This window comes from Dothidotthia symphoricarpi (genome assembly GCF_010015815.1).
Source record: "Dothidotthia symphoricarpi CBS 119687 unplaced genomic scaffold P153scaffold_8, whole genome shotgun sequence".
Classification (NCBI taxonomy): domain Eukaryota; kingdom Fungi; phylum Ascomycota; class Dothideomycetes; order Pleosporales; family Dothidotthiaceae; genus Dothidotthia; species Dothidotthia symphoricarpi.
Genome location: NW_022985015.1, coordinates 457257 through 482144, shown reverse-complemented (window position 1 = coordinate 482144; position 24888 = coordinate 457257). Strand labels below are relative to the sequence as shown.

Sequence of the window (24888 nt, the reverse complement as noted above, 5' to 3'; positions counted from 1 at the left end):
GCCTTTCGCGACTACAAATACGAAATAGCCGATTGCACCAGCATATGTTTCTTCTAGAAGTAATCAAATCCCCAAGCCCAACAAACACTTTAATGGTCCGAGTTCGTAATACCATCCATCCCCATCTAGTCCTCACATGTGCAAGTCCACTCACACTAACCGCATGCATCCATACCTCGGCATCACCACGACTTCCACTGTCAAGACAACCGACGTCGTCGCGAATAACGACCCGCGATCAACAACGACCCTCGAACACCAACCAATAATCCCCAATCGTCTTACCATAACGCCAGGAGTTTATATCCCGGACTATACGTCTCATCCACACGACGCAACTCAACTTAACACGAACACGAAAGCGATCATCATACACCGAAACCCGCAGCCATGGCCAACCCGCAAGACTACAACTACAACTTCTACAACGTCACGTTTCCCGCGGAATACGTGGCGCATGTTGAGATCAATCGACCGGAGAAACTGAATGCTTTTGTGGAGGAGTGAGTACCCATTGATTTTGCGATTTGCGTGAGTTTCCTGGGTTCGAGTTTGTAAGAGATGGGGTATGCGTATACATATGGATCTTTTGCGATTTCTTTTCTGTTCTGGGTGTGTGTTTGTGTGTTGCATGCGTTGTTGTTTTGTCGAGTGTGCGCGTCGATTTGCTTTCATGCGATGCAATGCGATGTCTGAGTGTTTTGGTCAAGATTTCCTATTTCTTCTCATTCTCCTAGTCCGTTCTTCAGGCAGTCAGTCAGTCTCATCACTACCCCTGCCCTTCTCGCGAAGTATCCATATCCACCATCCCTCTCACACCCTCTAACCCGCCCCCCAGGATGTGGCAAAACCTCGCTCTCATATTCCGCAAGCTCTCGCACGACCCCAACGTGCGCGCCATCCTCCTAACCGGCGCGGGCGACCGCGCCTTCACAGCCGGTCTAGACGTGCAAGTAAGCCTCCCCCCCTCCCCTCATATAACCCACCCATACCCTCAAATCCCCTTTTTAAAAAAAAAGAGAGAGAAAAAACGAGGAGAAGAGAAACCCATCTAACCCCCCCACCCCCAGGCAGCATCCCAAGGCTTCCTCACAACCCCCTCCAGCGACCCAGCCCGCACCGCAACCGCCAACAAGCGCCACATCCTCGACTTCCAAGAATGCATCTCCGCGGTGGAGAAGTGCGAGAAACGTACGTCCTGCCCATCCCTCCCCATTCCCTTACCCCCACTAACCCCCCCATCCTAGCCGTTCTCTGCGTCCTCCACGGCATATCCTTCGGCCTCGCCCTCGACCTCAGTCTATCCTGCGACATCCGCTTCAGCACGACCACAACCCAGTTCAGCGTCAAGGAAGTCGACATCGGGCTCGCAGCCGACATCGGCACGCTGTCACGCTTACCCCATTCCGTGGGCAATATGTCGTGGATCAAGGAGATTGCGCTTTCGGCGCGGGTTTTTGGCAGCGAGGAGGCGTTGCGGGTCGGGCTTGTTAGTCGGGTGTTGGGGGGGAAGGGGGAGGCGGTTGGGGAGGTGAGTTTCTCTTCTTCTTTTTTCGCCTTGTTGTTGGGTTTTTGGAGGGTGAAAGGGTGAGGTGGATATGGACGTGGACGTGGACTGACGAGTTACTAGGCTCTCAAGCTTGCGGGGCTCATTGCGACGAAATCCCCCGTTGCGGTTCAGGGGACGAAAGAGATTCTCAATTACTCTCGAGATAGGACGGTTGCGGATGGGCTGCATTATACCGCGGTATGGAACGCGGCCATGTTACAGACCCAAGACCTCAAGGACGCCATGTTGAGCGGGCTGCAGAAGCGAAAGGCCACTTTCAGCAAGTTGTAAAACAAGACACGAGAAGATGTAAACTGGACTTGATAATTTTCATTGACTCTGAGCGCCTGGAAGAGAATTGACCATGCCCAAAACCCATCCCGCGTGAGCGTCACTCATATCCCATGGCATGCTACAGAAAATGTGGAATCATAATTTTCCCATATGCGCCCTTCGACTATCTCGTCTGCACAAACTTATCCCCTCGCCATAACACCCCAGCAGCGGATGCGGTTATCAGTGTAACCGGCGAACAGGGTCTGGCCGTCGGCGCTCCAGGCCAGGGACACGCACTCGGGCTCGCGGCTCTTCTTGCCAACCTCCATGTACTCGGGCTTCAGCTCGTCAACCTTGCTCTTCTTCTCGAGGTCGAAGATGATGATGCTGGAGGCAGTGGCGGCGCACAGCCAGTAGCGGTTGGGGGAGAAGACCAGGGCGTGGATCTCGTCACCGGCGGACAGAGAGTACAGGTGCTTGGACTCGTTCAGGTCCCACAGCATGGTGGTTCCGTCCTTGCCACCGGAGGCGCAGAGCGAGCCATCGGGGGAGATGGTGACGGTGTTGATGTAGCCGGTGTGGCCGATGTGGTCCGTCTGGATGCGGCAGGAAGCGAGTTCCCAGACCTGGGGCATGTCAGTGTGTGAAACCAAAACATGTCCGAGTGGAAAAGGTGGGAGGGTTGTCGAGTCAGGATAAAGGTGATTGTTTGTCTCATAGCCGAAGCTCTGAAGTAGCAAATACATAGTAATCATCATAGAAACAGGGGTAGAAATTGGGCGTGTGCAGGGGAGTAAACGCACCTTGACGAGCTTGTCCCAGCCAGCGGAGACGATGACGGGGTTCTGGGGGTTGGGCGAGAAGCGCACGCACGAGACCCACTCGGTGTGACCCTTGTCGGTGATGGTGTACTTGCAGTCGCCGAGTGTGTTCCAGAGCTTGATGGTTCGGTCGCGCGAGCCGGAGACGATCTGGCGGTTGTCGGCGGAGAAGGAGACGGAGAGAACGTCGTTGGTGTGGCCGACGAAGCGGCGGGTTGTCACACCGGTGGACAGCTCCCACAGACGGAGGGTCTTGTCCCAGGACGAGGAGAGCGCGTAGGCGCCGTCAGAGGAGATGACCTGTCCGCGATTGTCAGCTCAGCGTCCTCGCGTCCTCGCCAGCCAATTGCTGCCTTTGTGTGCTGTACGTACGCAGTCCGAGACAATGTGAGAGTGGCCGTGCAGAGACCTCTTGGGGTAGCCGTACGAGGTCTCGTCGCGGGTGAGGTTCCAGATGATGAGCGTCTTGTCACGCGAGGCGGACAGGAGCATGTTGGGGCTGGCCTCTGGTCAGTACTGCGCGCAATGCATCGTCGGCGCGGGGAAGGCGCACTTCTCGAGCGAGGTAGCGAGGGAGGTAACCCAGCCAGAGTGGCCCTCGAGGGTGCCACGGAGAACCAACTGCTCGGCCATGATTGCGGTAGGAGGCTTCTGCGGAGGATGGACGGTTGGGAGGCAGAAGTTCGAGCAACAAGTCTGAGGGCGCGGTTTGGAGGTTGACGATGGTGGGAAGGCATAGAAAATTCGCCTAACCAGCCAACCACGTGCTAGCGCGAGCGATGGTCTTGGCAGTGACTCGATTTCTCGACTTCTCATCTAATATATAATCAGACAATGATAGGATGATTGGTAAGAAGTAACTTTTTAATTTGACGAGTGAACAATCTCGATGTACAGACTGATAGTGTTGAAGTATGTATTTGCTTTTGTATATTCAGGTTTAAGGTTTGCTTGAAGTCGACGTGCACTTTCACGTATCACGGCCTTTCCCAATGAAAACACCATGAGAGGTCGTTGTCGGCAATTGAACAACGTCGGCAATGTCTTTCAACTTTGACACATTCACGATGACTATAAACTTGGACTTATCTGCTATCTAGAGTATAGTCGAACCATTATAAACTATGTCGCATGCCTTCCATATGCTCTCCAACAACACATCTGGCCATATTCAGGCCATACACACTAGCAAGAAAATGTATAATAAAGCCTATCATAAATTAAGCCAACAGTCAATTATCAGCACCACAAAGCATCCTCAACGCACTCATTTGACTCGAATAACCAAAAACATAAATCCCCTCCAATAAGCGCATCCCGCACGCCAAGCCATCGGCGACTCCAACCACCGACTTGTACATGTCCATTCTCGCGTTCTAACCTTCGCGTCAACCTCTCCACGCCCATCCAACAACCACCTTACCCACGCAACCCTCCGACCCTACCTCCAAAATGCCGAAATTCTTCTGCGACTACTGCGACGTCTACCTAACGCACGACTCCATGTCGGTCCGCAAAGCGCACAACAGCGGCCGCAACCACCTGCGCAACGTGCAAGCCTACTACGAGCAGATCTCCTCCGACCAGACCCAACAAGTCATCAACAGCATCACAGACGCGTACAACAGCGAAGGCCAAGCCAACCCCTTGTACCAAGCGAACCTGAACGGCGGCGGCGGCGGCGCGGGCGGCTTCGCGATGAGCGGCGGTATGGGCGGGCCAATGGGGATGCCGATGGGGATGCCGCCGATGGGAATGCCGATGCCGATGCCGATGGGGGGGCCGCCGATGGGGATGGGGGGGCCGCCGTTGGGGTTTGCGCCGCCTGGTATGTTTACATCTCCCTAAAGATATATATCTTGAAAGCAGGAACGACAGCTAACGAAGCAGGCGGAATGCCCAACATGCCACCCCCGTTTATGGGCCGCGGCGGTCCTCCTAATATGCCCCCCTTCCCCCCGAACGGCATGCCGCCTAATTTGCCCCCCTTCCCGCCCCCCAATATGGCCGGTGGCCCGCCCAATATGCCTCCGTTCCCGTTTCCACCCCCGCATGCGGCGGGCTCGCCGCAGGGGGGACTGCCGTTTCCGCCGCCGGGCGCGATGGGGATGCCGCCTAGGGGGTTTGCTGGACCGCCGGGGCGTTAGGAACGTGTTGGTGTTTGTCAGGGGGGAGAGGAGGGGATGGGGGGATGAGTATAGTAATGCGAGGTTGGACTGTGGCGCGCATACCGCGGGCATCGGGAGGGGAGATGTGTGAGGCGAGCGGGCAGTGTATCAACATCAACATCAACAAGCATGATATTTTCCATCGGCGTTAAGGTTCAGGGTCAGTATCAGGATCAGGGTTAGGGTCCATGTTTTGCACACCAGAAGAAGAAAAGCATAGCGATACCCATAGGAAGAAATCTTTACAATTTATTTAAACACGCCTGAAACGTGATTGAGCTTGAATATAGTGTCGATAAAAAAGTCTAATAATTATAAAAACGCTAGAATGATAGTTTCTTCATACTCAGCCTCACGCTACTCTGCTGTGCTTGATACGGTGTCGGTGTCGATATCCACATCCACATCCGCATCCTTCTCAGTCTCCAAGTCCTTGTGAGCGTCCTTTACAGCGTCCTTATCAGCATCCTCGTCCTTGTCCACATCCTTGTCAGCCTCCAAGTCCTTTTCAGCATCTTTCTCAACGTCCAAGTCCGCAACCAAGTTCGCATCCTTGTCAACGTCCTTTTCAGCGTCCTTGTCGTCGTCCTTCTCAACAGGCTTTTCAGCATCCAAGTCCTTGTCCGCATCCTTCTCAACACCCACATCCACCTCCAGCTCCAAGTCCATCAAATGATAATCCCACAAATCGACGACTTCCCACCACCCATCCTTCTTCTTCTCGATGCGCATATCGACCTGCACAGCCTTCTCTTCGTGTGTCGTGACTGGTTTCGTCTGCATAATAGCCGGTATAATGTCCGTAACATCTGACGTAATGCCCAGGCCAAGCACTTCCACCCCTCCGTCTAATTCGACCTCAGTATCCAGCTCAGTCTCTTCCTCATCACCACTCCCACCTTCAACATCCACCGCCATCCTCCCAACGTCCTCCACCCCCTGCCCCTCCTCATCCTACCGCGGCCCAAACGGCCTCGGCCCAAGCACCCCCCTCTTCCCGCCTCCACCCCACCCCATCCCACTCTGCACCGCCTCCCCCTGCCCCCCCCGCTGACTATCCTCCCACTCCTTCTGCCTCTCGCGCTCGCGCTCCATCTCGCGCTCAAGCAAACTCTTACTCGCCCAACCCGCAGCCTTAGTTTTCTGCTGCGCAGCCACACGCCGTTTATCCTCCGCCGCGCGCTCAGACGCGGAGGTTGTGATTTCCTGCGGAGTGTATGTGTGTGGTTTTGGGGGGAGGGGGGCGGGGTGGGAGGCGAGGTGGCGGTCTGTTCTACTCTGTGCGATTGGGGTGGTGTTTTGTTTTGCGTAGAGAGCTGGGTCAGGGAGGGGGCGCGAAGTCGTCGATGTCGAAGTGGATGTGGAAGTAGAAGTCGTGGGGGAGGGAAGCGGGCGCTGCGTCGTCGTCTCCCATTGGTTGCGCAGATACTCGCGGTCGTCTGCCTGGACCCACGAGGCCTGGCTGTCCTGGCGGGAGGGGATAGCGGCGTCTGGGTCGTCGAGGGAAGGGGTGCGAGGCGGGGGGCGGGGACGGGAGCGTGATCGATCGCCTCTGACGCGGCTCTTTGAGCGGGCGCGCGATTTCTTGTCCTGGATGCGACCGTCGCGCTCGAGTTGGTATTGGCGTTCGCGTTCCTTTGCCTCCTCTAGCTGGCGCTCTAACTCGATGATGCGGTCGCGTTCGGAGGAGTGGTGGTGGTGGTCTTCGGACTGGCTGTTGCGGCGACTGCGGGGCTTGGGGGTGGTCTGCTCGGCCTGGTACTGGCTGAGGAATTGGCCGCGCAGTCTGGCGTCGCTGCCTGCTCGTTTTCGCCGTGTTTCTGCTTCGATTTTGGCTTGTGCTTCGCGCTCGGAGCGCTGGCGTTGCTCCTCGTCTAGCTTCCACTGCCGCTCTTGCTCTTCCCACTCGCGCTTCTGCTGCTCGAGGCGCTCTTCCTTGGCCTCGCGCTGCTTGCGGGATTCTTCTTCCCAGCTGCGCTCCTCCTCTATGCGTGCGCGCTCCTCGTCCGTCTCACGCTCGATGCGGCGCTTGTATTCGGCTTCCTCGGCCTGCACACGCAGCCGCTCGTCTTCGCCCTCCTTGTCTTTCCGGCGCTTCTCCTTCTCCGCGGCGCTGGGCACGCTAGGGCCGGCCGTGGTGATCTGTCGTCGGGCGCCAAACGAGACGCCCTGGTTGCCCTGGCTCGCGCCGCCCATGTAGCCGTACTGGTGGATGTTCCATGCCGGCGACGTGACGCCCTCGTCCCCCTTCTTGCTCCAGCTGCTGAAGCCGCCCAGGGGCGATGTGGGCAGGCCGCTGGACGTCTTGGATGTGTTTGACCCGCCGGTGCGTGCAGGACTGAGGGCCCTCTCTGCGGGCGGGCGGGCGAGGGGGTTGAAGGTGCTGGAGCCGCTGGTGGAGCTGGCGAAGCTGGGCTTGTTGCGGCCGTAGCCCGACGAGACCAGGCTGGGACTTGGCAGGCCGGGGCTGGTTGCGCCGGGCCCGCCGCGCTTGGGGCCGATGCAGTTGGGGAAGGTAGCGGGGTTGATTGCGTTGGCGACGCGGCTGAAGGCGACGATGCACTGCAGGACCTGGGCGGGGTCCTTTGCCTCGAACAGGTCGACGGTGAGGAAGCGGTCGTGCGAGGGCATCTTGAGCGGCGGCATCTCGCACGCCTTGAGGAAGTGCGAGATGTTCTCCATCTGGATAAACGGCATGCCCGACTTCTTGAACTTGACGCCGGGCACGGGCACGGCGAGGTTGATCAGCCGGCACAGCACCGTCCCGTCCTTGAGGGCGTCCAGCAGGTCGCCGGCGGGCAGGCGCTCGCCCAGCGCGTCCTCGATCCAGCCGCGCACCTCGTTGGCGGCCTGGGGCGTGTACCTGCCCATGCGCAGGCGCTTCATGTCCTGGTCGAGCGACGTGACGGACGCCATGGTCGGTGGTGGTGGATTACTCGGCGAGCTGGTCGGGCGGTCGAGTGCTGGTCGAGTTGCTGGTCGGGTAGGGGGGGGAGGGTGCAGTTGGGAGGCGGCGGTGAGAAGCGGCAACGCATTCGCCAGTCGAGGCAGGCAGTCGAGAGGTTCCGTGCGTCGGGCAATGCAGAGCTTGTGCTGTTATGCCAGCGAAGAGTCGGGTTTTGGCGGGGAATGCTGCTGCCCGGCCACGCCACACCAGCCAGCCACACGTCATGCATCGCGTCGTGCAAAAGTTCCCGCAACATCACCATGTCGTGACATGACTTGACTTGAATGACTTGACACGCCCAGACTAAAATGGCAAAACCACCAGGCCCCATCCTCACAGCATGGTACAACTGGAAGATGCTGCGCTTCCCCTGGCGCAAGCGCTGGCTCGTCGGTGCGTATCCCCCATACCATACAACCCAGTCGTCCTATCATTCATGCTAATACACCCAGGCTTCGACCTCGAAGGCAACACATTCTGGGAATTCAAAGACGCCCTGCACGCCCTCCGCAACCGCCGCACCGCAAAATACAGCCGCAAAACCCACCACGGCGACGTCCAAGTCTCGCGTGAGTTCTACCCATCTACCCATCTACTCCCGTGCATGCGCGGGTGAACGTGAATGTGAATGTGAATGCAGAACTAACACCACCACCCCACAGCATCATGGATGCAATGGCTCCGCCACACGCGCTACGACCCGCCCACCATCGCCGAGCAAAGAAACGACCTGCTGCGCCAGCAACACATGAAAGTCCTCGCCGCCCAGGCAGATGCGCGCTGGGCTTCGAAACCCTCGGCCCTTGATGCGCCTGATAAACAGCAGCCGCTGCAGATGCTGAAGAGTAGGGATCCGGAGAGTGGGGTGAGGCAGATGAATGCCACGCAGGAGAAGCTAGATGCGCCGGTTGTGCGGGAGCCTGAGAGTGCGGTTGTTGAGGAACGACCTGTCGAGGAACAACTTGTCGAGGAACGGCCTGTCGAAAAACAAGTGCAACCTGAGACGCCAGCAGATGAACCTGCATTCAAGCCCCGCTTCCCCATGAAGAAGGAACCCAAGGACTCGCCGTGGAAACAGGCGCATTCCGGTCAGAGCCAGGACTGGCAGCCAAAGGGTTGGAGTCCTGGGCCTGCCAAGCGGAGATGATGATGATGATGAGCTTGTATGATTTTAATGTACCAACACTTTGTACACGATGTCTTTTTACGATTCCAGTAATTGATGAATGACTTGGGAAGAAGTCTGGCTGAATGTATGTATGTACGATGGATGACTATACGAGCTGTTCTGCTATGTATACTTACACTTCGAGAGGAAGACTGACTGTGTATAAAGTTCTGTTTCTATGCCGAGTGTGCTTTGTCATGGCCATGACAAGCTTTTCATCCATCTAAATGATTGTACAATACAGAACAAGAAAGACTCCTCTATCCAAGATGAGGAAATCACTTACTCTTCTATCTCCCCCTTTCTCACAACCGCCCTTCTCACCCCTCAAACCCAAGTATCTCTTTGTTCATCAGACGCTCCCCCTCCACCTCCCCCTTCCATATCCGGATCCGCCAGCTCAAGAAGTTCCCGCTCCACAGACAAGACATCGCGTTCTCCCACCACCTCCCCATCCCCCTCAACACCATCCCCCTCCCCCAGATCACCTCTCAAAAACCGCACAGCCTCCCCCCACCCCACCCTCGGCAAACCCACTTCCCCCTTCTTTTCCCCCTTCCCCCCCTCCCCCCTCCCCTTAATCAGCCTCCTAATCTCCCCCCTAAGTTCCCAAATCTTACTCCCTTTCTTCCCCATTTTTCGGCCTACACTCGCTGCATCTCTTATATCCCCAATTACATCTCCAACTTTCCCGTCTTCCCGCTTCCCATCCGCCCCGCGCTCCAAAGTCGCGCGCTCGGCGAAAAAATCATTCATACCCCCCGCCACAACCCTCGCGCCGGGTAATCTATTGATATGTCCGCGCTGCGCTCGGCTGAGGAGTTTTACGTGGAGGAGGATTAGGTAGGCTGTTTGGGAGGGGGTGAAAAGTCGTCGGTGCGGTGGGTGGGTGGGCTTGCGGATCGGAATTGGGAGTGTTGGTGCTTTGTCTTCTTGTTTTTTTGCTGGGTGTGGAGGTGGAGGTAGAGGTAGAAGGGGAAGTGTGACTTTCTTGGGCGCTGTGCGTTTGGGCTTGGGTTTTGATTTCACCCTCACCTTCTTCATCGGGTCGGCATGGGATGTTAACGAGGAAGGCGACACCTGACCGACGACGCCCCGCTTCACCGCAACCACGCGTTGCGCCGGATCGCGAACCACCTTCTTCTTCTTCCCGTCCTTTTTGCACCGATTGATGTACGCGATATAAGCATCATGCTCGAAGTACTTTTCTTCATCTTCTCCCTCCTCCTTTCCATATTCCTCCTTTCCATACTGTGTACTATCCTGATCCCGATCCCGACACAGCGCAGGAATATCAAATCCGGCGGTGGTGTTGAGTGGTGTCCACGCCCCCGTATATACCCTCCTCTGTGTTTGTACCTGGGGTGACATGAGGCCTTCTAGCTCGTCTAGATCCTCTTCGTTGGACAGCCATGTGCGCTGGTACACTGTCGTAGCTTCATCCAGGGGTCTGAATACTCGTGTCGGTGAAGGTGAAGGGGAGGCGGAGGCGGAGGTGGAAGTCGAAGGGTAGATGGGGAGCCGGTTTAGACCTAGATCTTTATATCTGGAGATATATCTGGCCGGCTCGTCGGGCGGGCTGCTTGCGTGGGTAGTCGTCTTGTCGTCTGGCGCCTGCATGCCGTCAACTTCCTGCTCCGGGGGCTGACTTCTCATTCTCGTTGTTGATAGGATGCTGGGGCGGTTGAATGAGGTTGCTGTGTTGATGGAGAGGAGGAGGAGGTTCGGGTTGGGGGAAGTACTCGTGGGTGAATTCTCGCGTGCTGGTTTACCTATTTACTGTTTGATAGGTCGCGTAGCGTATTAATTTTCGGTGAATGCTAGATTGACGTCGTGGCCTGTCTGGGAAAGATCTTTCCTCCATGCTCTGGGTTTGCTTGAGGGGTGCTGGCATGGCGGGACGACTTCTAGAGCTCGAGTGCATGATATTGAGATTATGGGCTCACGCGCCTTTTGTGATATTTGAGCTGTCAGGCAGCATGAAAATGGCAGCTCAAAGGAACGTAACAATATTCTAGCCAGTATGGTATGAGTACATCTTCATCCGGGTCAGGTTGCGTTGAGGTTGCGGGCAGTGACGTAGTGGCGTCAGAGTGAAAGAGTGAAAGCAACTTGTCATGTGCATGCGCGATTGGGGAAACTCAGCCACGACGAGGAATTAGCTGTTTTAGGTCACAAAATCTGCGTGTCGTTCAGAAATGTAGGATTGATTTTGCTTGAGATTTCCGTTGGCCAAAGGACTATGAGCTGTTTCTGCGAGACTGACTGGCTCTCGGAAATGGCGAACATTGTAGCGAAACTGCGGAAAAGTCACATTGTGTACTGATTATGTGTAACAATTTATGGAACATCGTGAAGATTGTTTACTTTGTGCGAAGTGAGGATGTTGTTGAATGGGGAGTTTATAGGGTACTCTTGGACATGGTAAAAGTCTTTCATTTCTCAGGCAGCACTCTGGAGTATTGCTATTGCCGATTCACTCCAGATATTAACTATAACTCGAATTTATCACACTAAATCTAGCGCTTCAAATACCAGCTCGTCATTCGATCCACCGTCAAGATGAAGACTGAAGATCAGTGGAACGCCATTAAGCAACACGATCTTCGATGTTACGCCAACCCTCGTGGCGTGCTTCAAAATGTTCGAAAGAAGGTGCTGGTGGCGGGTTTGATGGCATGGGACAAGGAACACGGCAATGCGGAAGCAAACAAAATGGATCGAGAAGGCGAAAGACTTGTTGCGGAGAAAAACCGTGATGAAGCAGCCGAAGAAGCAGCTGGAAAAGCAGTAAAACCAGGTAGCACATCAAAACCAGTCACTGATAAACGCAAAAGGCCCTCAGAATCAACCACGGGTCCATCAAAAATCCAAAAGACGAAGGGAATGGGCTCTTCAAGTGGAACATTGTCTGGCAAGACGATTGACACTCCGAAACAAACAGGCCAGAGCAAACCTGGAGCTGATAAAAAGTATAAGACGCGTTCGACTCGAAGCAGCAGACCAGGCAAAGGAACGTCGAGCACCACGAGCACTATGAAGGGAACCTCCGCCGAAACCCCCGACACACCGCCTCCTCACAGCGAACCACCCTCCCCTACAGAGCCCACCAAAGATCCAAAGACTCCCATCGGCCCCAAGCTCACGACAAAGTCGCCCCCTGGCTCACCGGGTTCGTCTTCCTCCTCCTCCTCTTCCTCTGATGATGAGCCAGAGGACCAAGGTCCAAACGCCGACCCCGGCCGCTATACCGACGAAGCAGACGCAGAGAAATACCGAGCCGACCACCACGTTTTCGAGGAGGTGTATTCGGAGACGGAGGAAGAGGAGGAGAACGTCCCCATGAACGCACTTGGTGGGCCGGAGCGGGAGAAGCGCCGCAAGAAACAGCGTCAACGGAACGGTGAGCCGGAGCCAGAGGCGTGGGATGGGAGTAGTAATTATCTGAAGGAGAGGAAGTGGTACAAGGAGGGTATGAATCTGGATTGAGGGCAGGGGGAGAGGGTGAGATTTGGAAGTTGCCATGGGATTTATTTCTGTTCTTCCGTGTAGGTGGGGACTGGTTAGATAGTCGCTTATACTTGAATCTGTGTTGTTTGCTATAATTCCGTCTTGAGAAATTGAACATGTGACTACGGTTTTCAGTATTCTCGCTAGCCTTGTTAGGAGTGTCTTTGTTGCTAAGAAGGGACGACTTTTCTCTTTCATTCAACCGAAGACACAACAAAGAACAATGTCTTACCAACGCTTAAAACGAATTCTTTGTGCATAGCCCAAACTCACACATTGAATAGATGTCGATATCCCATCTATCGCGCCTGTACAACACAAATCCACCGTATATTGTCCACGCGTAGACTACAAGGAGTCATATCGATAACTAACACAATGCCTCCTAAGAAAACCCCCGCGACTAAAGAAGACCAACACTCTAAGAAAGGCGATGGCAAAGATGAAGTCAGCGCATCACCTGCAACCGGTGGTAGGACGACTCGCGGTCAAGCTGCAAAGGCTACTGGATCGGACTCCCCGGATGCGAGACCACAGCCCCCATTAATTCGTGTCGGCGGTAGAATCGCATACCACGATTTTGGGACGGGGACTTGTGCGGAGATCGAACGTCATAGAAAGGTCGTTGAACGCAACCTGCAAAAGAAAGAGAGCGTCGTATTGAGCGGTTCAGATGAGATACGCAACCTCCATATGAAAAGAGTCAGACTTGTAGACGAGTTGAAGAGTGCTGCCGCCGGCAGAGCTACAAAGATAACATCGGAGCTGAAGATCCTTGACAAGAGGTTGGAAGATAACGGCCATGCCGTCAGAGAGTGGAAAGCAGTCGTGGCACTTTACGAAGATTTCATGTACTATCAAAATCCGCGACATCGACAGCACTTCCTCAAGGACACAGCGAAGAAGCCTACGATTTATGAAGAGACACTGGCGAAGAGCATCGGAAATATCCCGCCTGTCAAATTCACCACTGATGATAACTACAACCAGAAAGCGAATCCGTATGTGCGAGGAATGCGTGCTAGCCGTGTTGGCGTCACGAGCAGAATGAGGAGGGAGCTCGCTCCCCAAGAACTTCATATGCGAACGCCAGTGTGGAGACGCCGACCACTCGGTGTGGGAAGACCGCTGGAGCGACCACGTGAACCACCGTTGGAGTTAGCGCTTGACCTTGAGCAAATCGAAGCAAAAAGGCTTGAGATCGACAGCAAACCTGATGATGGGACGCGGGATGTTGAGTACATGAACCACGACGCGAGACGGATCGCAGAACTTGATCTAGGGGCTTTGAATGTATCGCGGGATAGATTGGACCGACTTAGAACGGAGGGTGGCCTGTTCATATCTGCGAAGGAAGACTCGGATGATTGGCCTACATCCTTCGACTACTTGAGCGCTGTGCGGGATAGCATTATGGCTATAGTACCAGCTGCACCTAACCACGAGAACAAGAGGAAGAAGGCGGGCGGACCTGATGTGCTGGGGGAAGGCGAGAGCGAGAGCGCAGATGAGAGCGATTACGAAGACTTTGGATTTACTCGCCCGCTTAAGCCCCTCAAGACTGACTACGGATACGAAGTTGTTACAAAGTGGCCTGAAACAAGGCCTGGCCGAAAAGAGTGGCATACAGATCGTTTACTGTCGCCAGCATCTGCGGCTGGCTCATCGCCTACACAATCGGAGCATTCTGTTATTGAGGAGGTTGATGATGAAGACAAGGAATCTGACCACGAAGGCGAGGAATCTGACCATGAAGACGAGGAGTCTGACTACGAGGGCGATCTGTTCGTGCAGTCATATCTTGAAGGGTCAAGCGACGTGGAATAGAGTTGGACAACCTGAAATGGTGTATCAGCGCAGAGTTAATGTGTATTGTATGTGTCGCAATGTGTGAAAACCAGAGAGAGAATACGTATGAAGATCTACCCTTTACATCGCTACCTTTGGTGACCGTAACTCTGTCGCCTTTATAATACACTCAAATTCAAAAATTGACTGACAATTCAGTCCAACCAAACACAACTTGAATTGACTGGATACGGAAAACTTGATAGGCATTACTAGCTAAACATGGGACTAGCAAGTGTAAGCTTAGCATATACTATGTATGGGTTACAATACTCATCCTCCATCGTAAAAGTAGAGCACCGCAACCATCTATCCCCACATGCTCATCAGCAAGACCTTTTTCTCAGCATCCTCCACATACTGCGGATCCTCGCCCAGACACCTCAGTCGATTCTGCCTGTAGCGTCTCCCATTAGGGCCCTGCTCCTTCCCCCACACATTCATGATCTCACTGAACACATGCGGTGCCCGTCTTCCGAGTTTCGTCGCCAGCACTCTCGCTTCCTGCGCATATGGAGCCGCCTTGGGATCAGCGGAGCGACGATGGTCAAGCCAGTATAGATACGCATGACGCGCTGATCGAAGCTCGCCTACAATCCAGGCTTTCAGGTTCTTCGGGCGTTGGCCAGGGAGTACATGTATGGTGAATGTCTCATCCATTTTGAGTTCGGAGTCATCCCATGATAGCTTATCCTGCAGGCCTTCACGTACGCTGAGGGCGGTGATGATCCTTGGGTCATTGATTATCAGATGGTCGATAGAGCCTCCGTCAATGTCTGCCGTGACTTGTCTTATGACTCCATTGTTATCTCGGTGAGACCACATGGCGAGAATTTTGGTACTTGGATATCGCTGGGCTTGCACTTCCTGTATCCGCTGGATGGGAAACTCTTCCAGATTGGTGATAGGTATTATAGAGCAGTGGTTGCTGAAAGTACTGTGTTGGCCGCAATGTTGACCGGATATGGGGGTTTGGCGTACTTTTGCCAACGTTTTGGTTGCAGTGATAGGGAGCTGAGGGCTTGCCGGCCCCTGCATCACTGTTTTGGACTGAGCTGTTGACTTCCTCGTATCCTCCAATCTTGCAGCAATGTCTTCAGTTTGTGCTTTGTTCGCGGTGTTGTCGTATGTTTCCTCAAATACAGGTAGTTGGTACGACTTTCGCTTCTCCGATTCCGTCTGCAGTCTAGCGTAGTCATTATAGAGCAATCTGACTGCTTCATTCTGCGTAACGATTTCCCGAAGCTTCTCACGACACAGATCAAGTGCTTTCGACTTTCTATGTCCGTACCAGGTGATTTGGTTCATTGTGTTGATTAAGTCTTTCCGCGTGCTTCCATCAAGCAGTGCGTCCAATTCCGTCTTTAAGACGTCGAGCGGGGTTGAGGATGTAATCCGCGGCTCAACAATTATAGTGTCGCTGCTGTTTTGAGATGCGAGGTTCTGCTCTTGCGCATTCCTTTTACGGATCTGACCCTGCTCGTCTTCGGAGTACTCTGACAGCTCGCTCTCGGAATCGTTTGCTAGAAGGTGATTTTTTGTAGCCATGGTAGGGATAGTCTGATCAATGTCGATGGGTTGAGTAAACTATTGCGTCTGTATAATTGTATCGGTTTGTGTAGAAGATCTGAAGCGGTGGACGCGAAGGCGAGGACATGTGTCGCGCATGGGCCTTCACCTTCACCTCTCTGCTTCTCCACCTCTACCCTGTTTCACTCATAACCGGAATGTCTAACCAAGAGTCATCGTAATAAGAGACATATTAGTAATGGGGGGAATATCACTGCAAAACTTATGGTAGCGCTGCCTAGGATTCATTCAAAAAGATTACAAGATCGTTGAAACTAAAAGTTATGAGGATATAAATTACTAGGCAACGTTAATGATATTGCAAGCAAATAAGCAGATAACTCAGAACTGAAATCGATAGAAACCTGAAAACATTACTACAGACACAGATTTGGCTTACTCAGTGATCACGATAACATGGCCCATGGACGCAACCTTCGAAGGCGTCAAGTCTGGCGTCATAAGTTGACTCTGGCTCACCTTCGTCTCTCCGTCAACCTTTTCTAACTGTTCCTTGGCCTGGTTAACGTCAGCTTCTGCTCGATCAACAGCGATACGCGCCGTCTCAAATTTTGTCTTAGCCACCCGAAGCTCTGCCTTTGTGTCTTTGACTGAGTAGCCAACACGCTTCTCCGCTTCTGCAAAGCGCTTCGCCTGGCGAAGATCCATCAGAGCGTCTTCTAACTCTGTCCGCGCTTCTTCTAGATAGTTCTCAGCTACAGCCAGAGTGTGTTTGACACGCTGGGCTGGAGTCTTGAGATGAGCGTAGGCAGGGTGAGAAAACAAGATGGCGTCTGATAGGGCGGACTTGGGGTTGACAAAGCCAAGCGATTCGTAGGGCGACGGCGAGTTTATATGTGAATCATCATCATCAGTATCGCCTACAGCGTATCGATTAAAGGGATGAACATTGGATGGCCGCAAGTGTCGAGTTTCAATCATCCAAGTCATCTGAGCATTGACGTGGTCGTTATGATCAGAAGTATCTGGGGTAGGCTCTACATCTGATGAAGCAGCTTGACACGAGTCATACGAGTCTTCAGTTGCAGACCCTGGTGAAGACGGCCCGCTATGTAGATATTCACCTTCATAGAATTGTGTCATTCTGCAATCTGCCTCTTCCTCAAACCTATCATCTGAGCTGGAAGAACCATTTTCCTCTGAAGAACCGTCGTCCTCTTCCGAAGAGGAATCATCGTCACCAGCGCTGTTTACTTCGAGACGATCTTCTAAACTTCGATTAACCGGTCGAAGTATAGCATGTGGCCTAAGACCGCCTGGGATTGGTACCTTGAGGTTTGCATGACGTTGATCGCATGAGGTTGTGCTCATCGTGTCGGAGTGAAAAGGTTGCTATTGGATCAATATTGACCAGTAAAAAGTGAACCAAAGAGTCGTCAAGCGAGCCAGCCTAGGAGTGTAGATTGATGTAACTGATGGGAATAACCGGTACTATGCTTTATGCTGGCACTTCGGCAGTGTACTTTGTGCGGCCCCAAAGTATGAGATTTGACCATTGTGCTAAGTAGAGTAATGTGAATGTAGGAAGTGAGTGACTGATTGCGTCCCGTTTCATCCTTCTTTGCATCCGGGAGGTCCCCCTTTTCAGCATAGTTCAATCATGAACGTTCAGGGTCATCTTCACACGTTCAGGCCATACTCCAGACCAGTTCGTCCTCGACGAAAACCCCTGATTAGGGTACATAGGCAATTCAGTCAAGCTTTGTCCCTCAAACGACTTTTGCTATGTAGTCTATCAAAACATGTTATGATTATTCGTGCTCGTGTACCCTAGTTGTCTACATGAAATGTCACAGACTCGAACTCTCTTTGTCGATATATTACGGAAAACTGCAAGACCGCAAGTCATTTTGTTCATAAGCGAGCGGGTACTAGCGGGTTCAAGGCCAAGCCCGAATTGCCCTGATAATTGTTGCGGAACCAAGACTTGAATTATGTTGATGACGGTAAGCGGATTATCCGCAGTTTGAGTAGGGTATAGATGTACGAGGCCTCTTTGCGCCCGGCCCAAAGATTGATGCAGGCTCGCAAAAAATAAAACTGGGTGCCTGAGGATAGAACCTCTGATTCCTGAAGTATGAGACATCTTTGCACTAGTGGACGCAGTGAGCTTTCACACAAAAAGCATGTGATAGTGTAGTTTGCACCATAGCCTGTTGCCTTGAGGCATCATTGGAGGGGTTGGAATGCCTATTGCTGCCTTCCGTTATCGTGGATGCGATGACGATGACTGATCGTCGGCTGTTTCGTAGGGAACTCCATGGTATACCTGTAAACGGACAGAGATCGACGAAGCGAGACAGCGAGACAGCGCGAGACCGATATTTGGGATCCCACCACTGTCGAATTGACTTGAGATTCACGCTATTGATGACAACTTGCATTTGCCGGGCAATTGCTGACAGACATCTCACTCCGACCACCGTGTTGTCGTCGGCTCCAACGTTGGTTGTTTGAGTGGTTGGATGGCTGAGTGGGGTTGCTGGGATGGGAAGAGGTGAGCTGTGGATCAGCAATGGGTTGAGCGTGTAAGACAACTACCTATACTGGATTGTTGAAGTCCGTGAATTCTCGAGCGCTTATCGGCGATTCTCTAGTTATCTTGCCATCCCTCTTCACCTTTTCGATATCAGTTGAAAATCCACGTGTTTTTAGAACGAGGAATCGTCCGTACAACCACTCATCCCATTGGTCACTGGGCGTAATTTTGAACGCACGTGCACAACCGTCTAGGCCAACGTCCTTCAGTCGGGATCGTCAAAAACGGAAGTCGGGAGCACACTGCTGTCGTTTTTCGCTGTCCAGCCGAGCATCCGCTGTCAGCTTACTGTTGAGATTTACGAACAAGGGATGATGGCCGGTCAGATCGCCAACCTGAAAGCACGTGCTCGTGTCGTCTTCACGACCCCAGAATATTCGCCCAACTCGAGGGATTTCGAAGGAAACATGTGGATCGCAAGGGACAGCGGATGTATTTAACGACTCGCGCCCGAGAACGGTAGGGCTGAGCTGAGATGAGCCTCGTGGTCGGATTCCGGATTCGCTCTCATCCGCCCACGCTAGAACATCTCGCGTGCACGGGAGATTGGGGCAACGGTAGCCGCAAGCGCGGTTAAGCTTGGGCGCAAAATGCGCTCGGTTGGGGCATTAGGATTGTGCAATCTGCGACTTTCGTCCGTTAGTCAACGTAGAAAGAATGTAGCAGACATGCTGGATAAATGCCTGACAGCGAATGAGATGCTTAAATGTCAGGTCAATATCAAAATGTCGCAACAAAGAAATATGTAGACGTCAGATCGTGCCTGCAAGAAGCCAAGTGCGTCGCCCAAGGGCGGACAATCAGCCGTGTCATTACACCTACTCGCTTCTAGCCAAGCACCAAGACTTCCAGGTACGCTGGCGATACGGTCGGACGAAATGCTGCGGAGAGTTGTTTGTACCTCTGAGGACGCAGAATCCCACGCTCTGGTTGCCGGAGAGGCACACAGATATTGCACGACGCGTTGATGGACCCTCGTCGATGGCGTTATCCAGCATCCTGATTTTTGAGTTTGATCTTCAGTGGCGAGCAATATGCGTTCTCCACTTGCATTGCCGTATAGAGCGTATCCGGTGTGGGCGAGCCACCCGGACTAAACGTATCCGCTCCCGGTCATCTGCCAAGCGCCCGTCCACTGTCTGTTGGACCAAATACCCCGGCCACCGAGGCCCACCTCATTCTGGCTCGACTTTATCAGGCAGCTGCCCCCTTGATTGTTGATTTGTATTGCGACTTTGTCCCCCACGTTCCTACCCCTAGGATTATTTTAATGCCACACTGTTCTTGATTGCTTCTTTTTTAATTATACTCGTGCGTCAAACGAGGACTTCGTGGCGATAGCTCAACCGCCCAAGATGAGCTTAGTTGGCAACTTCGGCAGCAATTACGACCACACTGCCGCAAGTGGCGGTGTTCCCACACCAGAGATGGCTGCTCGCCGGCACTCGCAATCGTATTCTAATCCAAAGTCATCCGATTCAGACTCTTCGACAATTGCAGCAAACAACGAAAAGTCCCATCACCAAACAGGGCGGAAGACCTCACTATCCGACGAGCAGGAAACTGCAAGAAGAGAAGAGGAGGTTTTGCAGTTGGCGAGGCGACTGACATCGCAAAGTCATGCTTCTGGAGGACATGGAAGCCCGTTCGATGCGGTACCAGGATCATCGCTTGACCCTAGTGGAGAACACTTCAATGCTCGCGCCTGGACCAAGGCTATGTTGAATCTGCAGAGGAGTGATGAGAACGCGGCACCACAATCAACAGCTGGTATCTCTTTTCGGAATCTCAATGTCCATGGTTTCGGTGCCGACACAGATTACCAAAAAAGTGTTGGTAACGTATGGCTTGATGGTCCAGCTATCGTGAAGAAGGTGATGGGAAACAAGGGGCGGAAGATCAATATCTTGCGCAACGTCGATGGCCTGGTGGAGGCTGGTGAGATGTTGGTCGTCCTTGGGCCCCCTGGATCCGGTTGTTCCACATTTTTGAAGACAGTCACAGGAGAAACCCATGGCTTCTTCGTCGACCAGGCTTCAGTGATCAACTATCAGGGTACGTTGTGGATTCTCTACCAGTTCTTTTGTTACTCCCCACTAACGACCAACAGGCGTCAGTCCAAAGATGATGCACAAGAACTACCGAGGAGAAGCTATCTACACGGCAGAAGTTGATGTGCATTTCCCACAGATGACTGTTGGCGAGACACTCTACTTTGCTGCCCAGGCTCGCCGCCCGCGCCATATTCCGGGTGGGGTCAGCGAGAAGGTGTATGCCGAGCACCAGCGAGATGTCATCATGGCCATGTACGGCATCTCCCACACCATAAACACTCGGGTTGGCAACGACTTCCTTCGTGGTGTCTCAGGTGGTGAGAGGAAACGTGTGACCATTGCGGAAGCCTCCCTCAGCCGGGCGCCTCTGCAAGCATGGGACAACTCGACGAGAGGTCTCGACTCCGCCAACGCCATCGAGTTTTGCAAGACCCTTCGTATGGAAACCGAGATCAACGGCACAACCGCCTGCGTGGCCATCTACCAATCTCCTCAAGCCGCGTATGATCTTTTCGATAAGGCACTTGTTCTTTACGAGGGCCGCCAGATCTTCTTTGGCAAGACCACAGAGGCAAAGCAGTATTTCCTGAACATGGGATTCGAATGCCCTGATCAACAAACCGATGCCGATTTCCTCACCTCGATGACAAGTGCCCTGGAACGTCTTGTTCGCCCCGGTTGGGAAGATCGTGTTCCACGCACTCCGGATGATTTCGCTCAACGCTGGAATGAATCAGCCGAACGAGTTGAGCTGTTGCGCCAAATTGAGGCATACGAGCAGAAGTACCCCATTGGTGGCGATCAAGCCACTAAGTTCGCAGAAGCTCGAACGCTCCAGAAAGCCAAGGGTCAGCGACAAAGATCGCCTTACACTCTGTCCTACATGCAACAGATCAAGCTCTGTTTGTGGCGAGGATTTGTTCGTCTCAAGGCTGATCCCAGCATTACCGTCTCTCAACTTGTTGCGAACTCGATCATGGCTTTGATCATCTCGTCCGTCTTCTACAATCTTCGGCTCACCACCTCCAGCTTCTATCAACGATCCGCTCTGCTTTTCTTCGCCATTCTGATGAACGCTTTTGGCTCAGCGCTCGAGATGTTAACTCTCTATGCCCAACGACCTATTGTTGAGAAGCATTCTCGATATGCACTCTACCACCCGTCTGCCGAAGCGTTCGCTAGTATGTTAACCGATTTGCCATACAAGATCGCCAACGCAATCACTTTCAACTTGGTCCTCTATTTTATGACTAACTTACGACGAGAACCTGGCGCCTTCTTCTTCTTCGCACTGATCTCATTCACCCTTACCATGGTCATGTCCATGTTCTTCCGATCCATCGCTTCGTTGTCACGATCTCTCGTCCAGGCTCTGGCACCCGCTGCGGTTCTCATCTTGATGCTTGTTATGTATACCGGTTTCGCAATTCCTCCTACTTACATGTTGGGATGGTCTAGCTGGTTGCGCTACCTGAACCCTGTCAGTTATGGCTTCGAATCTCTGATGATCAATGAGTTTGTTGGCAGGCAATACCAATGCAACCAGTTCATTCCCTCTGGTCCCGGGTACGAAAGCGTTACTGGCGTACAGCGAGCATGCGCGGCGGTCGGCTCAGTCGCAGGTCAACCTTTTGTGGATGGAGCCGTGTACATCCGATCGGCTTACCAGTACGAAGCCTCGCACAGGTGGCGCAATTTCGGTATTCTCTGGGCTTTCATGTTTGGTCTCATGATGGTTTATCTCGTCGCCACTGAGTACGTTACTGCTGCTAAGTCAAAGGGTGAAGTTCTACTTTTCCGACGTGGTCAGAAAGTTCCTGGAAGCAAATCTACTGACGATCTGGAATCCGCTCCCACTGGTCGCAATGCAGGTGTACAGCACAACTCGGACCAAATCGCTATCATTGAACGACAGACGGCTATTTTCCAATGGCAGGACGTTTGCTACGACATCAAGATTAAGGGTGAGGGTCGACGTATCCTCGATCATGTCGATGGATGGGTCAAGCCGGGCACCTTGACTGCGCTCATGGGTGTTTCTGGTGCTGGCAAAACTACCCTCTTAGATTGCTTGGCTACGCGTACTACTATGGGTGTTATCACTGGCGAGATGTTGGTTGATGGCAAGCCACGCGACGACTCATTTCAACGCAAGACTGGATATGCCCAGCAGCAGGATCTTCATTTGGCCACATCTACCGTCCGAGAGGCTCTTCGTTTCTCTGCTCTGCTCCGTCAACCAGCTCATGTTCCTCGTCAGGAAAAAATCGAGTATGTTGACGAGGTCATCAAGCTATTGGACATGACAGAGTACGCTGATGCCGTCGTCGGTGTTCCTGGAGAAGGTCTCAACGTCGAGCAGCGCAAGCGACTCACCATTGGTGTCGAACTGGCAGCTAAACCCGCTCTCCTTCTCTTCCTGGATGAACCCACTTCTGGCCTCGATTCACAAACTTCTTGGGCTATTCTCGACCTACTTGACAAGCTGAAGAAGAACGGACAAGCCATTTTGTGCACTATCCACCAGCCCAGCGCCATGTTGTTCCAACGCTTCGATCGCTTGTTGTTCTTGGCCAAGGGCGGACGCACTGTCTATTTCGGCGAAGTCGGAAAGGGCTCGCATATCCTCGTTGATTACTTTGTTCGTCAAGGTGCTCCCCAATGCCCACCCTCGGCGAACCCAGCCGAGTGGATGCTGGAGGCAATCGGCGCGGCTCCTGGGTCGCACTCTGATGTCGACTGGCCACAGGCGTGGCGCGGTTCCAAAGAGTACGCTGAGGTACAACGTCATCTCGCTGAACTGAAGTCGGAACGCGGTCAGGCGGATGCTCTCCAACGCACAATGTCTGCCCAGAAACGCGAGGATAAAGCTGCCTACCGTGAATTTGCTGCTCCCTTCGGGCTGCAGTTCCGTGAGACCACAATCCGTGTATTCCAACAGTACTGGCGCAGTCCTGCCTACATTTACTCCAAGATGCTTCTCTGCACCTCATCGGCTCTGTTCATTGGGTTTTCGCTTTTCAACATGTCAAACACCCAGCAAGGCATGCAGAACCAGATGTTTGGTGTCTTCATGTTGATGACTATCTTCGGTCAATTGGTCCAGCAGATTATGCCGCATTTCGTCACACAGCGTGCTTTGTACGAGGCTCGCGAGCGACCCAGTAAAACCTACTCCTGGAAGGCATTCATGTTGTCGAACATTCTTGTCGAACTCCCCTGGAACTCGCTCATGTCCGTCTTGATCTTTTTCTGCTGGTACTACCCCATTGGCCTCTACCGCAACGCACAACCCTCCGACTCCGTGACCCTCCGTGGTTTCCAGGAATTCCTCTTCGTCTGGATGTTCCTGATGTTCACTTCCACCTTCACCCACATGATGATTGCTGGAATCGAGTCCGCCGAAACTGCTGGTAATCTTGCCAACTTGATGTTCTCACTCTGCTTGATCTTCTGTGGTGTTCTCGCCTCACCGAGCACCTTCCCCCGCTTCTGGATCTTCATGTACCGTCTTTCGCCTTTCACATACATGGTGTCTGGCATGTTGTCTGTCGGCCTTGCCAACAGCTCAGTCCAGTGCGCAGCTAACGAGCTTATCAATTTCGAACCGCCTTCAGGCCAGAGCTGCGGTGCTTACATCGACGCGTACCGAAACCTGGCTGGTGGTTACATGAGCAACCCAGACGCCATGACAGGCTGCGAGTTCTGCGCCATTGGTGACACAAACGTGTTCCTTGCACAACTTTCGGCGAACTACGCGGACGTGTGGCGGAACTTTGGTATCCTTTGGGCATTCGTCATCTTCAACATTTGCGCGGCGCTCGCCTTCTACTGGCTCGTCAGGATGCCCAAGCCCAAGAAGGAGAAGGAAGACAAAGCCGTTGTTGTTGACAACCACGCTGGTGCTGCACATGAGGAGATGACACACGAGCCTTCTCGTGTTGGCACGCCTGTCACGAATGTTGTTCATGACCACGAGAAGGTTGATGAGCAGCCGACGTACGCACCTATCGCGGGTACGCGCACGCCGCCTCGTCAAGAGGTCTCGGAAAAAATCTGAGCGTGTGCATTGTTATCTGCTTTTTGACTAGATTTTCGACAGTTGTTGGTCCGTCTTCGCCCGCTTGTGTGGCATATGTTTTCCCTTTTCTACCTCGATCTCAAACATAGATCTTCGTTGTACGCCTCAATGGCGGATACGATCTCACGCATACTTCTCTTATAGATTCTAATCAGTGGCTCTGCGTATATGCAGCCTCAATAGATAGATGAGATACTTATGTTCTAATCTACATTTTACTTCTTCATCATGCATCCGACTTCGTGTATTTCGTGCATCGCAATTTGGAAAGGCCAAAAAGTCCTGGCGAGCATCGTGATCACGTAGTAGTTGCAGAGTCACATGGGCGGTAAGCGGT

General features: G+C 53.1%; 11 protein-coding genes across 11 annotated transcripts; 6 read left to right on the top strand and 5 right to left on the bottom strand.

The window, feature by feature from the left end:
• The first annotated feature begins 154 nt into the window (after window positions 1-154).
• P153DRAFT_422257 (delta-delta-dienoyl-CoA isomeras-like protein) lies at window positions 155-2272 on the top strand. Its single transcript, XM_033672356.1, has 5 exons — window positions 155-503; window positions 839-953; window positions 1071-1191; window positions 1248-1531; window positions 1631-2272. Exons 1-5 carry the CDS (start codon window positions 391-393, stop codon window positions 1838-1840), a joined length of 843 nt encoding a protein of 280 aa, XP_033524707.1. The 5' UTR covers window positions 155-390; the 3' UTR covers window positions 1841-2272.
• P153DRAFT_215689 (WD40 repeat-like protein) lies at window positions 1882-3367 on the bottom strand. Its single transcript, XM_033662593.1, has 4 exons — window positions 3200-3367; window positions 3019-3145; window positions 2629-2946; window positions 1882-2553 (listed from the first exon to the last, which is right to left on the bottom strand). Exons 1-4 carry the CDS (start codon window positions 3277-3279, stop codon window positions 2026-2028), a joined length of 1053 nt encoding a protein of 350 aa, XP_033524706.1. The 5' UTR covers window positions 3280-3367; the 3' UTR covers window positions 1882-2025.
• Window positions 3368-4096: 729 nt separating this feature from the next.
• On the top strand, window positions 4097-5133 carry P153DRAFT_365937 (zf-U1-domain-containing protein; the record flags this gene model as incomplete). Its single annotated transcript, XM_033667932.1, has 2 exons — window positions 4097-4474; window positions 4537-5133. Coding segments are annotated over 2 exons (635 nt in total), but the record flags the coding sequence as incomplete, so codon positions are not given.
• P153DRAFT_430556 (uncharacterized protein) lies at window positions 5055-7931 on the bottom strand. Its single transcript, XM_033672843.1, has 2 exons — window positions 5802-7931; window positions 5055-5753 (listed from the first exon to the last, which is right to left on the bottom strand). Exons 1-2 carry the CDS (start codon window positions 7728-7730, stop codon window positions 5172-5174), a joined length of 2511 nt encoding a protein of 836 aa, XP_033524704.1. The 5' UTR covers window positions 7731-7931; the 3' UTR covers window positions 5055-5171.
• A 133-nt stretch (window positions 7932-8064) lies between these two features.
• Window positions 8065-9204, top strand: P153DRAFT_395742 (uncharacterized protein). The gene is made up of 3 exons (XM_033671425.1): window positions 8065-8154; window positions 8214-8330; window positions 8424-9204. Exons 1-3 carry the CDS (start codon window positions 8070-8072, stop codon window positions 8906-8908), a joined length of 687 nt encoding a protein of 228 aa, XP_033524703.1. The 5' UTR covers window positions 8065-8069; the 3' UTR covers window positions 8909-9204.
• Window positions 9205-9256: 52 nt separating this feature from the next.
• P153DRAFT_384594 (uncharacterized protein) lies at window positions 9257-10585 on the bottom strand (the record flags this gene model as incomplete). The annotated part of the gene is made up of 1 exon (XM_033670354.1): window positions 9257-10585. The coding sequence occupies one exon, from the start codon at window positions 10583-10585 to the stop codon at window positions 9257-9259; it is 1329 nt and encodes a 442-aa protein (XP_033524702.1).
• A 906-nt stretch (window positions 10586-11491) lies between these two features.
• P153DRAFT_356104 (uncharacterized protein) lies at window positions 11492-12418 on the top strand (the record flags this gene model as incomplete). The annotated part of the gene is made up of 1 exon (XM_033666622.1): window positions 11492-12418. The coding sequence occupies one exon, from the start codon at window positions 11492-11494 to the stop codon at window positions 12416-12418; it is 927 nt and encodes a 308-aa protein (XP_033524701.1).
• A 399-nt stretch (window positions 12419-12817) lies between these two features.
• On the top strand, window positions 12818-14266 carry P153DRAFT_395741 (uncharacterized protein; the record flags this gene model as incomplete). Its single annotated transcript, XM_033671424.1, has 1 exon — window positions 12818-14266. One exon carries the CDS (start codon window positions 12818-12820, stop codon window positions 14264-14266), a length of 1449 nt encoding a protein of 482 aa, XP_033524700.1.
• A 99-nt stretch (window positions 14267-14365) lies between these two features.
• P153DRAFT_417818 (uncharacterized protein) lies at window positions 14366-15835 on the bottom strand (the record flags this gene model as incomplete). Its single annotated transcript, XM_033672162.1, has 1 exon — window positions 14366-15835. One exon carries the CDS (start codon window positions 15833-15835, stop codon window positions 14597-14599), a length of 1239 nt encoding a protein of 412 aa, XP_033524699.1. The 3' UTR covers window positions 14366-14596.
• Window positions 15836-16252: 417 nt separating this feature from the next.
• On the bottom strand, window positions 16253-17188 carry P153DRAFT_384590 (uncharacterized protein; the record flags this gene model as incomplete). Its single annotated transcript, XM_033670353.1, has 1 exon — window positions 16253-17188. One exon carries the CDS (start codon window positions 17186-17188, stop codon window positions 16253-16255), a length of 936 nt encoding a protein of 311 aa, XP_033524698.1.
• A 2443-nt stretch (window positions 17189-19631) lies between these two features.
• Window positions 19632-24877, top strand: P153DRAFT_337953 (uncharacterized protein). Its single transcript, XM_033665767.1, has 2 exons — window positions 19632-20471; window positions 20527-24877. The coding sequence occupies exons 1-2, from the start codon at window positions 19772-19774 to the stop codon at window positions 24528-24530; spliced, it is 4704 nt and encodes a 1567-aa protein (XP_033524697.1). The 5' UTR covers window positions 19632-19771; the 3' UTR covers window positions 24531-24877.
• The last annotated feature ends 11 nt before the right edge of the window (window positions 24878-24888 follow it).